This window comes from Cornus florida, unplaced genomic scaffold, assembly GCF_030987335.1.
Source record: "Cornus florida cultivar Cherokee Brave unplaced genomic scaffold, ASM3098733v1 CherokeeBrave_3.0.0_Hap2_Chr08, whole genome shotgun sequence".
NCBI classification, from domain to species: domain Eukaryota; kingdom Viridiplantae; phylum Streptophyta; class Magnoliopsida; order Cornales; family Cornaceae; genus Cornus; species Cornus florida.
Window position 1 is genome coordinate 20,999,346 of NW_026775578.1, and position 14,025 is coordinate 21,013,370.

At 32.6% G+C, this 14,025-nt stretch overlaps 1 protein-coding gene and 1 long non-coding RNA gene across 3 annotated transcripts; both read left to right on the forward strand.

Moving 5' to 3' along the window:
* Positions 1 to 3,291: 3,291 nt before the first annotated feature.
* Positions 3,292 to 5,704, forward strand: LOC132270694 (uncharacterized). Of its 2 annotated transcripts, XR_009469562.1 has the most exons (3): positions 3,312 to 3,777; positions 3,997 to 4,069; positions 5,270 to 5,704. It is a non-coding gene; the product is annotated as an uncharacterized LOC132270694 (long non-coding RNA). The 2 variants fall into 2 exon arrangements; XR_009469561.1 differs by lacking the exon at positions 3,997 to 4,069 and having other exon boundaries at positions 3,292 to 3,777.
* A 2,104-nt stretch (positions 5,705 to 7,808) lies between these two features.
* On the forward strand, positions 7,809 to 12,432 carry LOC132270695 (protein NETWORKED 4A-like). The gene is made up of 3 exons (XM_059771881.1): positions 7,809 to 7,985; positions 9,894 to 10,015; positions 10,248 to 12,432. The coding sequence occupies exons 2-3, from the start codon at positions 9,922 to 9,924 to the stop codon at positions 12,179 to 12,181; spliced, it is 2,028 nt and encodes a 675-aa protein (XP_059627864.1). The 5' UTR covers positions 7,809 to 7,985; positions 9,894 to 9,921; the 3' UTR covers positions 12,182 to 12,432.
* Positions 12,433 to 14,025: the final 1,593 nt, after the last annotated feature.

Below are 14,025 nucleotides of genomic sequence, written 5' to 3' on the forward strand. Positions count from 1 at the left end.
AGTCCTTTGTAATGACAATGTGGCATTTGCATATCCATTCACAACCGTGTAATTTAATTATTTCAAACTAGTCAAAAAAATGTAGCTTTTTAATGGCAATGCGGCATTGCATATCCATTCACAACCATATAATTTAATTAATTCAAACTAGTCCAAAAATGTAGCTTTATAATGGCAATGAGGCATTGCATATCCATTCACAACCATGTAATTTAATTAATTAAAACGAGTCCAAAAATGTACCTTTCATTTTGACAAAGAATTTCATCCCACCACTCACATTTGTGTTCAATGGTCCTCAATTATACAAGTTGTCAAACATCAACTTTCCAACCCGAATACAGTACTAAACTTTATGAGTTGGATGCAGTACTAAACCCATTAAAGTCAAAAAAAAATTGTTACAAAAGAAACCATTGGATTCAACTATTAAGTAATTTATAATTTTGAATTATTATTGAAAGGAGCTATCTAGTAATTTATAATCTTGAATTATTTAATAATTTCTTAGGAAAGACTCTTAAGTCAAGTACTAACTGATGAAACAGCGGATCAAGAAAGTGTGATAATACAAGTAATAATTTTTTTGGTTGGGCTAATACTAGAAATAATAATAAAAAATATATATATAAAAAATCGGGATGGGCTAAAATTTACTATAATAAAAAATTCTTTTAATTTTGGGTTGACTTGAGCACACTCGAGCCCACCCTGGATCCACCAATAAACCATGTGAGGGAAAAAGTTACATAAACTAGTTTAAGAATTGGTCGGAGAGTGGATTAATTATACTAACACCCCTCAAGTTTAGCTAAATATTATATCGAAATACCTTTCGAAAATAATTATCACTCACATTATAGATGTTAAGTCCGTTTTTTACTCACATCCCAAAAGTTACTCTTTAGATATGTCAAATAAATTTTTACATGTAAAAATAAATTATTAGCCCTTTGACTTTGTGTTGACTTACTAAGGGTGTTTGATGTATAAAATAACATTTCTACTCCCCATTGGATTCATGTTAAGTAACCAAAACACCCGCTCAAATATATGTGTATAGATACATATGTATAATTTTACAAGAAATTCGTTAAAATCCAAAAAATAAATAAAACTTAGAAAATAGATCGCTTAAATTTTTTTTTTTTTACTTAATTGTACTCACACACACATGCCTCCACCGAAACTTGAATTCCTGATCTCCCTTTAAAAGGTAAGAGTCTGATACCGCTAGACCACTAGCCTGTTAGTTAGATCGCTTAATTATTCACATACACTAATTCTTCACACACACACACACAAACACACACTAATTATTCATTACACACACGAATTCTTCATATATACAGTATATATATATATATACATACATACACACACTAATTCTTAATTCTTCATATATATATATAGATAATTATGTTGGTATAGTTGGATAATTAACGGAGAAAATTTTGTCCTTATACAGTTATCATTTTTTATATTAAAAGACGAGGATAAAATGTTATTTCACACCCATTTTGACGGTGTTTATGACAAAATTAAGGTGATTTGGGGTGTGAGTGATAATAATTTTCGAGAGATATTTTAATGTGATATTTGGCTAAACTTGAAGGAGTGTCAATAAAATTAACCTAAGGATAAAGTATAAAAAAAATAAAAAAATAAATAAAAACTCAATTTTCAAATTGAACAAATAAGGGTATTTTATCAATTTGAAAATCAAAATACTTAAAATACCTTTAAAACAAAATAAAAATGTTGATTTTAGTTTTAAAGGGCGTGTTTAGGGTATTTTGGAGATTTCTTTTATAAAAAAAAAAAAATGTTAACACTTGGTTTGAACCCCACCTAATCACTGAACCTTGCATCCAAAACATCCAATCTAAAGTCCAAGATTTCATGAACAAAAAAAAAGAAATTGTAATTTCATTGAATGGAAGTTCATCACATCCTTAACAAACAAGCCAAAGATAGAAAAATGGGCTGTGGTCACTTTCCAAGACATAAACATCAGAGTCGTCCTTTTACATCAAGCCAAATCCCATATTTTATAATTTAGGAATCAAGTTAAGAGCAGTTCCATACAACTAAACATAGTATAAGTATTCTTTAATTATAATGACATTCTTTCTTACTAGCATAGCTATAAATTAAGTAAGACAATCCAAACATTACCTCGTGAGGAATCATATGATAAAATGATATAGCGTCCCATTCCCATTCCAAAATGAAAGTCATACACATGATGAACTCAGATAAAATTGACACGCAAGTTAAGTTCAAGAAATTAAGGAGAAAAAAAAAAAAAAAAACAAAGAAGAAGAAAGATTCTAACCGTGCTTAAACTCAACTTGACTAACAACTTGAATTTGATTTAAAACTCAAATCAAATCAAAATATGAGCATTTGAGTTCAAACGTGAACTTAACTCGCGTGAGATTTATTAATTTTAAGTTTAAGCTAAACTTATTTATTCAACAAATAAATAAATAAACAAGAACCAAATTCTTATCAAATCGAGCTAGTGTTGTATAATTAGTTCATTTGCATCCCCAATAAGTAATTGAATCCTTTATCTACATGGTTACACTGATACGCAGGAGTGCGCATTTTTTTTACCAAACTTATTTTTTCACTATTCACTACAAAAATAAGCAAAACCTAGAGAGAGAACCTGCTCGTTCTCAGACAAGGCTGACATTCTCCATGAGGCATCTGATTTTGTACCAGCACCACCCTCCCCCACCCATCCCGTGAACAAGCACAAAGCCACATAGTGCCTCTTCGAGGGTGTTTTTGTCATTTTCACCACCTCATCTCCCATGGCGGCCTCCACTTGAATTTGTCAATCCATTTAATTATGTATTAGGTTGACTTCTTTCATCTGTTGGAAACTTTGGGTGGATAAAAAAATTTGTTTTATTTTGTGAGTGATGATAGCAATACAACAAATTTACTATTGTAATAACATGGGCATTACAGTTAATTATTATTTTTCATATCGTTTTTGCCCTTTTCCTGGATAAGAAATTTACCATTTGGTACGCATTTTACTTTAATTCGAAATAAAATAATTGTTTTGTTGTAGAGTAATTTGAATATTAATTGATAGCATATCTGGTAACATTAATTTGTTATAAGATTTTTGGAAGTAAAAACATAAATATATGTTTAGTAAAAAGATATTACAAGTTTGAAAAATATAATGGTTAGCTTAAAAAAGTTATTTAATTTTTTTTTAAAAAAATAAGGCCCTGCTTGGAATTGAACTCCCTGTTTTGGGAGTTGCGCAAAACAGAAAACACTTGTTTCAATTCTGCTTGGGCCTATTTTTGGAAAACAGTTTTTATAAAATTGTGTTTTCATAGTGTTGGTTTTTAGAGAACAGCTTAAGGTAGTTTTCAGAATTTTCAGCATTGCTTGAAGACTCAATAGAAAACACAGAGAACACTTCTCCACTTAAAAACTGACGCTACCCTCGCATCGTTTCTAACGCAGCATCCATCTTCTCTCTCTTCAACCTTTCTGCAATGCATCTTCTTTCTCTTCAACCTTTCTGCCTGATCTTGTTTATAACACAAGCTCTGCAACACATCCATCTTCTCTCTCTTCAACCTCTCTACAACCCATCTTCTCTCTCTTAAACCTCTCTGCAACGGCATCTTCTCTCTCTTCAACCACTCTGCAACTAAGAGAAGGTAGATCTGGCTCTTAAAGATCGTTATTTATACAAAGAGATGGGTGGATCTGGTTCTTCAAGCTCTCTTTCTTCAGGTAATCCTTCAATCTCTCTCTCTCAGTCTCTCTTTGCATTTGTATTGGTATTTTTGTGGGTTAAAATTTCTAGAACTTTTTTTCAGTTTTTATCCATTATATTAATTGCTGTTGTGATTATTGAGAAGCTTTTGTTTTAATTTTATTTCTAATTTATTTTGGGAAATATTGATGGGTTTTTGTTGGTTATGTGAGTTTTGTTGTGGATTTTATTTTCAGTTTAGGGATTTGGTTTTCAATTTAGGGATTTGGAGGAAAGAGAGAGGAGACAACTTTATGTTAAAAGCTTGAGGTATTTCAATTATATTTTTGGGATTAATTTTGTCTGACCACATGTTACTTTTACTTCATCTATGTAAATTTAATTTTACATTGCAAAAAATTATTTTGATGGAGTTAACCATCAACTAACGGATTGGGCCAACTTGTTGTTTTTGTTGAAATTTCAAGATTGATTAAAATGATTTTTTTATTGATTGGTATGATACAGTTACATACCTGATCTAAGAGACGGTACCGGGTGTTGATTGGAATAGGGTACCGTAGACTTCTATGCCCAGACATCATTGGCACTATTGGACATTCTTTGACTATATGGGCACGATTGAGAGTCTCAACCTGGCCAGCACCACAAGAACAGGGATTTGAAATCTACAATTAAAAACATCTCGTGAACAGAGAAATTGTGAATAAAGAACTCTTGGAGAATGCTATGACTATATATATATATATATATACATGTGTTAAATGTATATGTGATATTTGCTTGCAAGAGGTTCGTGCTATATTGGGTCATACACACCATCCCCTTCACAACCTATTTGCGGATTTGGACTGTAAGATCATTGGTGAGGAAAAAAAAGTGAGACCATTGATGAGTGAATTGCATATTTAATTGTTTCCTGAGAATCCTAGTATTCGCGAAGTTGAGTTTGAAGATTGAATTGTGGGGAGGGTAGTGAGAGAATCAAATTATGGAGAGTTGACTCTGTTATTGTATAATAGCTAATTTAGAGCTAATGTATGATATATGAGCATTGCTGCCCTATTTTGTTTTCAAATAGCTAATTTAGATTGAATATTAAATAGATTTACTTTAATTTAGACTATATATTAAATAGCTAATTGTAGCTTCTTTTTTTTTTTTTTTTTTTTTTTTGAAAATTGACATTCTTACCAATAATTGTAATGGGGTTTGAATTAAATTAATTTGTCTAGATAATTTTAGATGTCCTCTCTTTACTTTTCCTATGTGAACCTTAATTCTCTACTTCTACATAAACTCTTATAAGTCTTGTACAAAATATAGAAAGTATTTATACATTATTGTCTTTGATTTATTTTTTTATTTTTCCTATGTGAACCTTAATTCTCTACTTCTACATTAACTCTTATAAGTCTTGTACAAAGTATAGAAAGTATTTATACATTATTGTCTTTGACTTATTTTGTCTAATGAAATCAACTGATTCATTTATTTTTGTAATTGTAGGTAACCGCTTGTTGCACGATTCATAATTTTATTAGTCAAAATGCACTAGTTGGTTGCTTTTTTATGGAGTATGAAGAAGAAGATGATGTTGTTGGTGAGGGGAATGCTAGCACGAGTCAAGGACCGAATGCAATTAACTTCTACGAAGCAAAGTCTCATGGGATAGAATCACATACCTTTACAAGTGATGTTCATTCAAATTTGATCTAGATGATGTTTATCCAAATAAAATCATATATTTCATTTTTTTCCATGTCTTTTAAGTTTGTATGAGAAGTGAGATAGTTTATGTACGTAAACATTGAATTAATGTAATGTTATGAATGAAAGAAACCCAGAATTCCTGTGATGAGATGGTTTATGTATGTAGACATTGAATTCATGTAATCTTATGAATGAAAGAAGCCCCATGACAGAAGTCTTTTTTCATTTTTAGTGCATTTTTGTTAATTTGAAAATATTTAAGAGTAATCCACATCTAAATTTTATAATAAATCTAAGAAATAAATAAAAAATAAATGAGTGATATGCAATATTCTTTATTTTCATAAAACTATTTTTAACCAATCAGTTTTGTAAGTTTTTGTTCTCCGAAAATTGTTTCGTAATTTTCCCAACCAAGCAGGTTGAAAAACAAAAAAAAAAAAACACTGTTCTCTATTCTCTGTTCTTATTCTCTAAAAACTGTTATTGAAAACAATTTTGAGAGAATAAAACCAAGCAAGGCCAAAAATTTTCTGTTCGCCGTTATATTACGCGTTGCTACAGTGCTGAAATGTGTAAGAATACCAAATTGGTATTTCGATTTTTGATCACTATTCACCGAATGTTTTGATATTGTGCAAAACAAAATATTTTTTATCAAACTTATTTTTTACTATTCACTACAAAAATAAAAATATCAAAAACAAAATTTATACCAAACAGACCGACCGTAGTCTTGCTTAAGGGTTACCATTTTCCTCCATTTTTTCTAAAACAAACAAAAATCAAAATCCTTTTTATTTTTGTCTGTTCCTATCAATCCAAACAGACTCTTACAATTTTTTATTTTAGAAATAAACACATAATATGGTGGGCGGGAGCAAACAAATACTTAACTCCAAAATTCAAACATCGTATTCCTCCCGCCAATAGTTATGGTTAGTTGTACTAGTAGGTCGGCCTGGGCCCCACTAAAGCGTGATTATCGAGTGCTGAGTCAGCAAAACATTGTGTAAAATTATAAACCAGTAAACCCGCCAACTCAACAATTCATTTTATAAGTCAAATACCCAAAATAACCTCAATAATTCATTTCAGTTACTGAATTTATTTATTATTTTTTAACAAGTAACTTGCACAGTCATACTTTGAGAATTAGAAAGATATCAATGAATTACACAATTGTTGGTAATTGTATTCTTATCTAATATTTCTATAAAGCTTAGTAGAACTGAAATTAACACAAAAATGTTTTTTAACTGCTTATATACACATTGACATTGGGAAAAAAACTTTATTACATATTATATAATGTTGATATAATCCAGTCTTGTATGACAAAGACATGTTTGGAAAGGTGGTAAAAATAAATAAAAATCTTTCTTATTACAGAAAAATATATCAACAATTAATTTATTATCAGTCTTTTCCTTTATCATTTATTTTCAAAGTTTTCAATTACAATATTTAAGAAATTAATGTATATATTAAGCATATATTTGTATTGCCACATCCATTAAAAATATTAATCTATAATTTGTTTTGGATTTCTCCCCAAAACTATGCATATTAGGATAATCAAAACCCAACCTGTCCATGACAAGAATGGGATAAATGATGAATTTGTGAAGGAATTTTCCTTTATAAGACGGGTTTGGATCAGAGGTGACCCACCACAAACCTATTCTATTATTGCATCTTCAAAAATCATGGTTTATAGTATCGTTCGATATGCGATTCATATCGGTCTGATTTTGCCTGAGTCCGTTATACCGCAACCGTAACCGATACTGCGAACCATGTCAAAAACTCAATTATATTTTACAAAAAATCTACATACACATTTAACGAAAAAAAAAAAAAAAAACTAATCTATAAACACATTAACCAGAAAAAAAAAAACTACTAGTAAAAGAAATGAAAAAAATATTATTAATGCTAAAACCCTTTTGCTAAAAAGTAAAACAATTAATCAGCCGTCTCCTCGTGCACATTGTATGTGCCTATTATGCATAGAATATTTAAAAAAGAAAAAAAATACAAAGAACTACTTTTAAAAATATAAGATCACCAAGTTTGTTAGATAGAATATGATGGTTTTACATATTAAAATAAGACTTATTTTGAATTTTTTTATCATAAAAAATGGTTAATGATCAAATGAGGGTAATTTGGTAAGTCAAATTTTGCTACTACTTTTTAATAGGAAAACTTAAAAATTTGAATGTGGAGGGTGTTTTCGGTATTAGGAAATATGTAGAGAAAAGGCGGGAACACGAGGCCCCAAAATTGGAGCTTTTTATTCGACCCCAAGTTAGTGTGTGGTGTGGTGAGAGTCGTGAGACCATAACTCTGTGTTTTCTCTATCGACCTTTTCTTCTTGTCTTCAGAGCTTCTCTCTCTTCCTCGCCTAGCCCTTATCCGTTTGCTTCTCTCTTCAATCCTCTGCTCTTCTGCTATTATTCCACAACTTTGGTCTCTGATCTCTCAACTTTCACACTGCAAATCGAAGGTAGGTCAACTGATCTTCTTCTTCTTCTTTTATTTCTTTGTTCTTCGATTGGTTCTCAAGAATTGATTATTTGCTCGATTTTGGTTGATTTATGTGTTAGATCTCTGTTCGAAATGAGAATTGATGATTCGTTTTCAGCCTGTAATATGAATTCGTATGTTGTTTACTGCTTAATCGTTCTTGATTTTGTCAGAGTATGATTTCGTGTTGTTCTAGTTTACTTTAATTGAAATCAAATGTTGCTTTAATCTCTTCATTTGCAATTGTTACGTTATGTGCCTTTTCATGCTCTCTCTCTCATCTTGAAACAATTAATCGACTAATTAATGTGTTAATTGCTAATACAACAACAAAGAAATATACATGAAGAAGATCTGTTGTGTTCTATGTGGTTTGTTTTCCCTCTTAGATATTATTTATTTATTTATTAATTATTATTATTATTATTATTATTATTATTATTATTTTGGATTAGGGATTTGATAAGGTCGGTTTATTTTCTTTTCAAATCTGTTTGTTTCAAATTGATCTAAAGAATTGGACACTTTGGTTACTGGATGCTTAACTCTATGCTCATTTAATCACCTGAAAAAAGCAACCAATACTGCCATTAGATTGTGTCTGATGGTTATCATTCTTTCATACATCTGAGATTTTCAAAAGACTAGAAAATCTCTGTTTGTTTGATCTTGAAACATTTTGTGAAATTTATTTTTTTCTTTATTTTCAGGCGTTTAGATGTTTGTAAAATGTTTACACAAATTTTCTGCTCTCGCCTGTGTGCCTGCATGGTGTTTGGGTGGTAAAGCCTTCTTAAAACCGGTCATTTGCTAGTGGCATATGTAACACTTTGCTTAGATAATTAGATAAACCAAAAGAAGGCATAACTTAGCCCACTCAAACATTTGTTTGAATTTGTGAGATCAGGCATGTTTAGAAAAATTTGCACCCCAATTTGATAATGCCTTTTGTGTACATTTCAACTGTGACATGTGCATGATTGTATAGATTATGCTTATACCTGCAAGCAGACAAACATTCTGATTTCTGAACCAAGTAGTGGTGCCTGTGTATTAGCCTCTTGCAAACCCGGACGTATTGGTATACAAGCAGTCCCTAGGTGTATTATTTTGATTATATGTGTTTATAAGTTCTGCAATTTTAATGTGACATCTGGCAAGATTGAAGCAATGAAACAATGATATGGTCCTGATCAAGGGGATTGCATTGGTGAAATATCAAAGTATTTGGATGTTTAAAGGGCCTTAAAAGGTTCAGGCTTTGCCATAAATTTCTTCCAGGCAAATTTGAAAATATAGTTCATGCAAAACCAAATGATTTGTAACTTCTTACCATGTAAACTGCTTAAGCTGGTCCCATAACTACTGGATCTGGATACTACTATATTATATTAATATAAATGTATATAATAAAACCATATAAATGTTGGGGAGCCATGAGAAATACTATTCTAAAATTAACGAAGGCATTAATTATACATTTCTTCTCAGTTAATGGTCATACCTGTGTGCATTTCTACTTCTTATTTTCAGTTATATCTTTCCTGGGTGAAGTATATACAAGTGCAACTATTGTTTATAAGAAAACACTCTTGAGTGATGCAAACTTCTGATTGGAAGAGCATCTTGAATCAAAGTTATCTAAGATCATCCTTTGATTTTTCCTGCGGATAATCAAGAAGAAACATAACTTTTATTTTCATCATTAATCCTTTTAGAGTTTGTGTTTTTTCAGATTTCAAAAATCTGTTCATTACCTTTGGTGTACATGTCGTTTTCTGGTAAAAAATTGTATCATGGGAATAATCACATTGATAATTTAAATTATGATTGCCATTTTGAAAAGTTTGTTATGCAACTAAACTAAGCTATATGTTACTCTTTATAGGCTATTTCAGGTCAGTTTAAGTTCTAATATGAAGACTGTAGAGTTGAAGACATCACATTCACGGTGGTGGGACAGTTACATTAGTTCCAATAGTTCTAAATGGCTTGCAGAAAATCGTGGGGGTGAGCAGCTTAGTTTACAGTTTTATGTTGTTTATTATCTTCCATTGCCTAATAATATATTGCTGGTTTGCTGCATTCTTAGGTCTCATTTGATAATTTGATTGGCTATATTTCTTAGCTAGTTTGAGGGGATTGACACAAAAATAATGGCCTTTCAAATTTCCTAGATCACCACATTGTTACACCCAATTTTTGACTCTTTTTTTTTATTTTTTTTATTTTTTTAATACAGAGGTGGATCAGAGTGTTCAACATATGCGAAAGTTGATTGAAGAGGATGGAGATTCTTTTGCAAAGAAGGCTGAGATGTATTATGAGAAGAGGCCAGAGTTGGTTGCTCTTGTTGAGGAATTTTACCGAATGTATCAGGCATTGGCTGAGCGCTATGATCTTTTGACTGGAGAATTACGTAAGAACATTACATCTGTAATCCAAATGCAGAGTTCTGGCATTTCTGATCCCTTCTCTGACCAAGCCTCTCCATTTCTTACTCCTGAGAACAAGCTGGTTGTGCACAAGTCTGGTGATCCCTTCTCTGAACAAGGCTCACCATTTCTAACTGCTGATCACAGGTTCGTTGGGCACAAGTCTGGTCATCCCTTCTCTGACCAAGCCTCTCCATTTTATACTCCTGATCACAAGTTGGTCGGGCACAAGTCTGGACAGCAAGCTGTTGGTTTTGATTTATCTGTGAATTCTGGTGGCAGTAGCTCTGATCTTTCATTAAAGGGAAGTCCTCAATCTTCATCATCACCATCATCAGACTCTGATTCAGAATCTTTTAACTCATCTATAAACTATTCCGGACCACCTGTGAACAGTGATGACAGAGGGCTGCATGAAATATCTGTTGAACAGGAGATGGAGCTTCCAGGCATGGAGAAGGTCCAGGTGACCAAGGAAGAGAAGAAATATGGCATGTCAAAAGTAAGGGAAAGTGGGGGCTATGAAATGTTGCTTAGGCAAATCACTGAATACGAAGAAGAATTGAGAATTTCAAATAAAAAGCTTCAGTTTTCAGAAGAAGAGATTGTCAGGTTGAAGGATGAGCTAAAAAAGAATGAATCTGTGACTGTGCTAATGGATAATTTACGGGCTCAGCTGGACTCCACACAGAATGATATCACAATGAGAGAGGCAGACATTGAAATGGAAAAAGGAAGGGTGCTAGATTTACAAAAGCAAGTTGCTGACTTAGAAAAGAAGGTCTCAGACTCCAGTTGCAAGGTTGGGACATTGGTGGAAGAGCTGAAATTAACTAGAGAAAAGCTTAAGGATTCAGAAGAGGAGCTTTCAAAATTGAAGCATGGACTTTCCAATGAAATCTTTGAAGCGACTCATAAATTGCAAGGTCAGCTTGAATTAGCTCAGAAGGATGTAACTCTGTTGGAGGCCAAACTTGATGCAGAGAAAAGACAGGTTTTGGAGCTGGAGGAGAGAATTTTGAGCTACATAGCTGATGTATCAGACCGTGATCAAGAGATCAAGGACTTGATTGCTGCATTAGGCGATACTCGAATAAACTTCTCTCTAGAGAAAGCAAATTTCCAATCTGACATTTCTAGTTTGTCAGAGCAAATAGCTCTCTTATGGGCAAGAATTGAAGAACAGGAACTGCAAAAACAATCCTTGGAAAGTGAGCTCAGGCAACATGAAACTGATAAAATGGAAATGAAATGTCAGTATGAAGCCCAAGAGAGAGATTTGCAGGGTGACATTGAACGTTTAAAGAACGAACTCTATGGGAGAGGTGCATTTGTGGAAACCTTGAATAAAAATCTTGACGAACTTAAATTGAAATATGATATGCTAATGGCGGAGAAAGATGGGATCAATGCCAATTTACAGACACTCATCGCAGAAATGAATTCGCGAGACAAGCAGATGGAACAACTGGAGGGGAATCTGCATCAAATGCAGGTAAAATATGTGGACTTGGTTGCTGGATCTGAAAGTTCACGGAAGTTAGCAGATGAACTAAACTTGAAAGTGGTAGAGCTTGAGAAAGAGGTGGATAGGCAGAGTGTGGTGATCTCCGATAGGGCTGAGGAGAAGAAAGAGGCTATACGGCAGCTATGCTTTGCATTGGAGCATTACAGGAGTGGGTATAAAGAACTTCGCCAGGCATTCATTGGGCACAAGCAGCGTGCAGTTCTGGCATCGTAAGTTCATTCATTCCTACTGAGTTTGGAAAATTTGTATCAAATGTGTGTGAATCTTGGTGGACCCCTTTACATATATACTATAGTTGTGGACCTTTATCGCGTTTCTTTTTAGCTCATGATCACATCAGTTCAGATGGTGTTATGCCAGTGCTCAATCAATTTGGATGCTTCTGTAAGCACTAGATTGTGCAATTGATATATAATGTTCTTGAGAGGAACAAAATATAATAGTAGAACTGTATTTTGAATTTTGATCACTTGTTGCCGGCATATGGGCCATTCATAAGTTAGTTGATTTGCTTTACTTCTTAAGTTAGGCTATTTTTACTGGGAACCTTACATCTTGAGGCAAAGTTGTTAGTTGTGGCTTTTTCAAGTACCTAATTCACTCTCTCTCTATCTCTCCCCCTCTCTCTCCTCTTTTATTATTATTAACATACACCAAAACCATTGTAGGAGCTTGGTTCATTTATATCTAGTGAAGCCTTGTCCAGTAGGTTTTAAGTGCAAGTACCAAGTCAAAATATTGATAATGATGAGCCATTTAAAAGCAACTGCTTTTGCTTCATAATTTAGGTGATTCTCCAAGGTTTTTGTGAAAGAAACATGTCAAATACTGTAGGTGTTTATATTTATGAAACCACATTTGGAATGGCACTTTACCCTACTGAATGGGGTACACCCTAGAAAGTTGATCCTTTTCTTTGGTAATATGGTGTGTAAACTATTGCTTTCAGGAACTTGCTTTGAAACTTTTAGGAACTTAAAGAGCCTTTGTCTATGTATTTTTTACAAGTAGTATAAGAAGTCTAGAGCCCCATGAATGGAAGGCCTAAAACCCTTTGGGACAGTTATCTCATAGAGTTTCCAAGAAATTCAAGTTATATTAACAGTAAAAAAGATATGCAAATCCCAGAAACCCTGTTTTCACATAGTGCATTGAAAGCCCTTAAAAGTCCTAGTGGTTTGATAGTCAGACCCTGGACTCTCAAGAAAGTTCTCTTCCAACTTTGACCATCAGGGTCAACTTTAGAAATTCAAAGCTTCTTCCTCACGGATTGAATTAAATGTCTGACCATTGTTAATTACTACTATAAAGAAAATGATTTTCAATAATATATTACCTGTATCATCCCAGTATTTCTTATTGCTCATGGTTTGACTTCTTATTTTTGTAGTTAAATCATCCTCTATTCCTGGTCTTTCTTTCTTAGCACTCTATACATGTAAGACCAACATTGAGTAGTGATTTTCTTTTCTTTTTCTTGGATATGTAAGATCACAAATTTAGATCATCTCCGGTGCACTAAAAACGGTAAGGTTCAACAAGTTCAGTGCACGAGATGATCTAGATTCGTAAATTATTATTATTATTATTATTATTATTATTATTTTTTGTGGCCATGTGTTTTAACTTTGTTACAAATACGTGGTGTCTTTATTGACTGTTGTCTGATCCATGTAATTAAAACAATAATCAATACTGCTTTACTGATGGTGACAGTATATAATAACTTCATTGCTGATACAGTTGAAGGAATCTTTGGATTTTGTGATCGTTTTTTTTTTTTTTTGAATGGGGATTTTGTGATCGTTGATCAAGTCTTGCGAAGCTTCCACTCCAACGTGAATAAGATTAAATTATTTCATTTTTCATGATTTGGATTCCAAACTAGGCAACTAATTAATTTTTCATTAATCCATGAAAGTTCCATAAAAAACTACTCTTAATTGGACTTGACCCATAACAGAAATCAACAGATTCATTTATTTTAGGATAACTGGGTCTTTGGAAGAAGGTATTGGGTATGCTTGGCGTGTATATATTATGCACATAAAGACGTG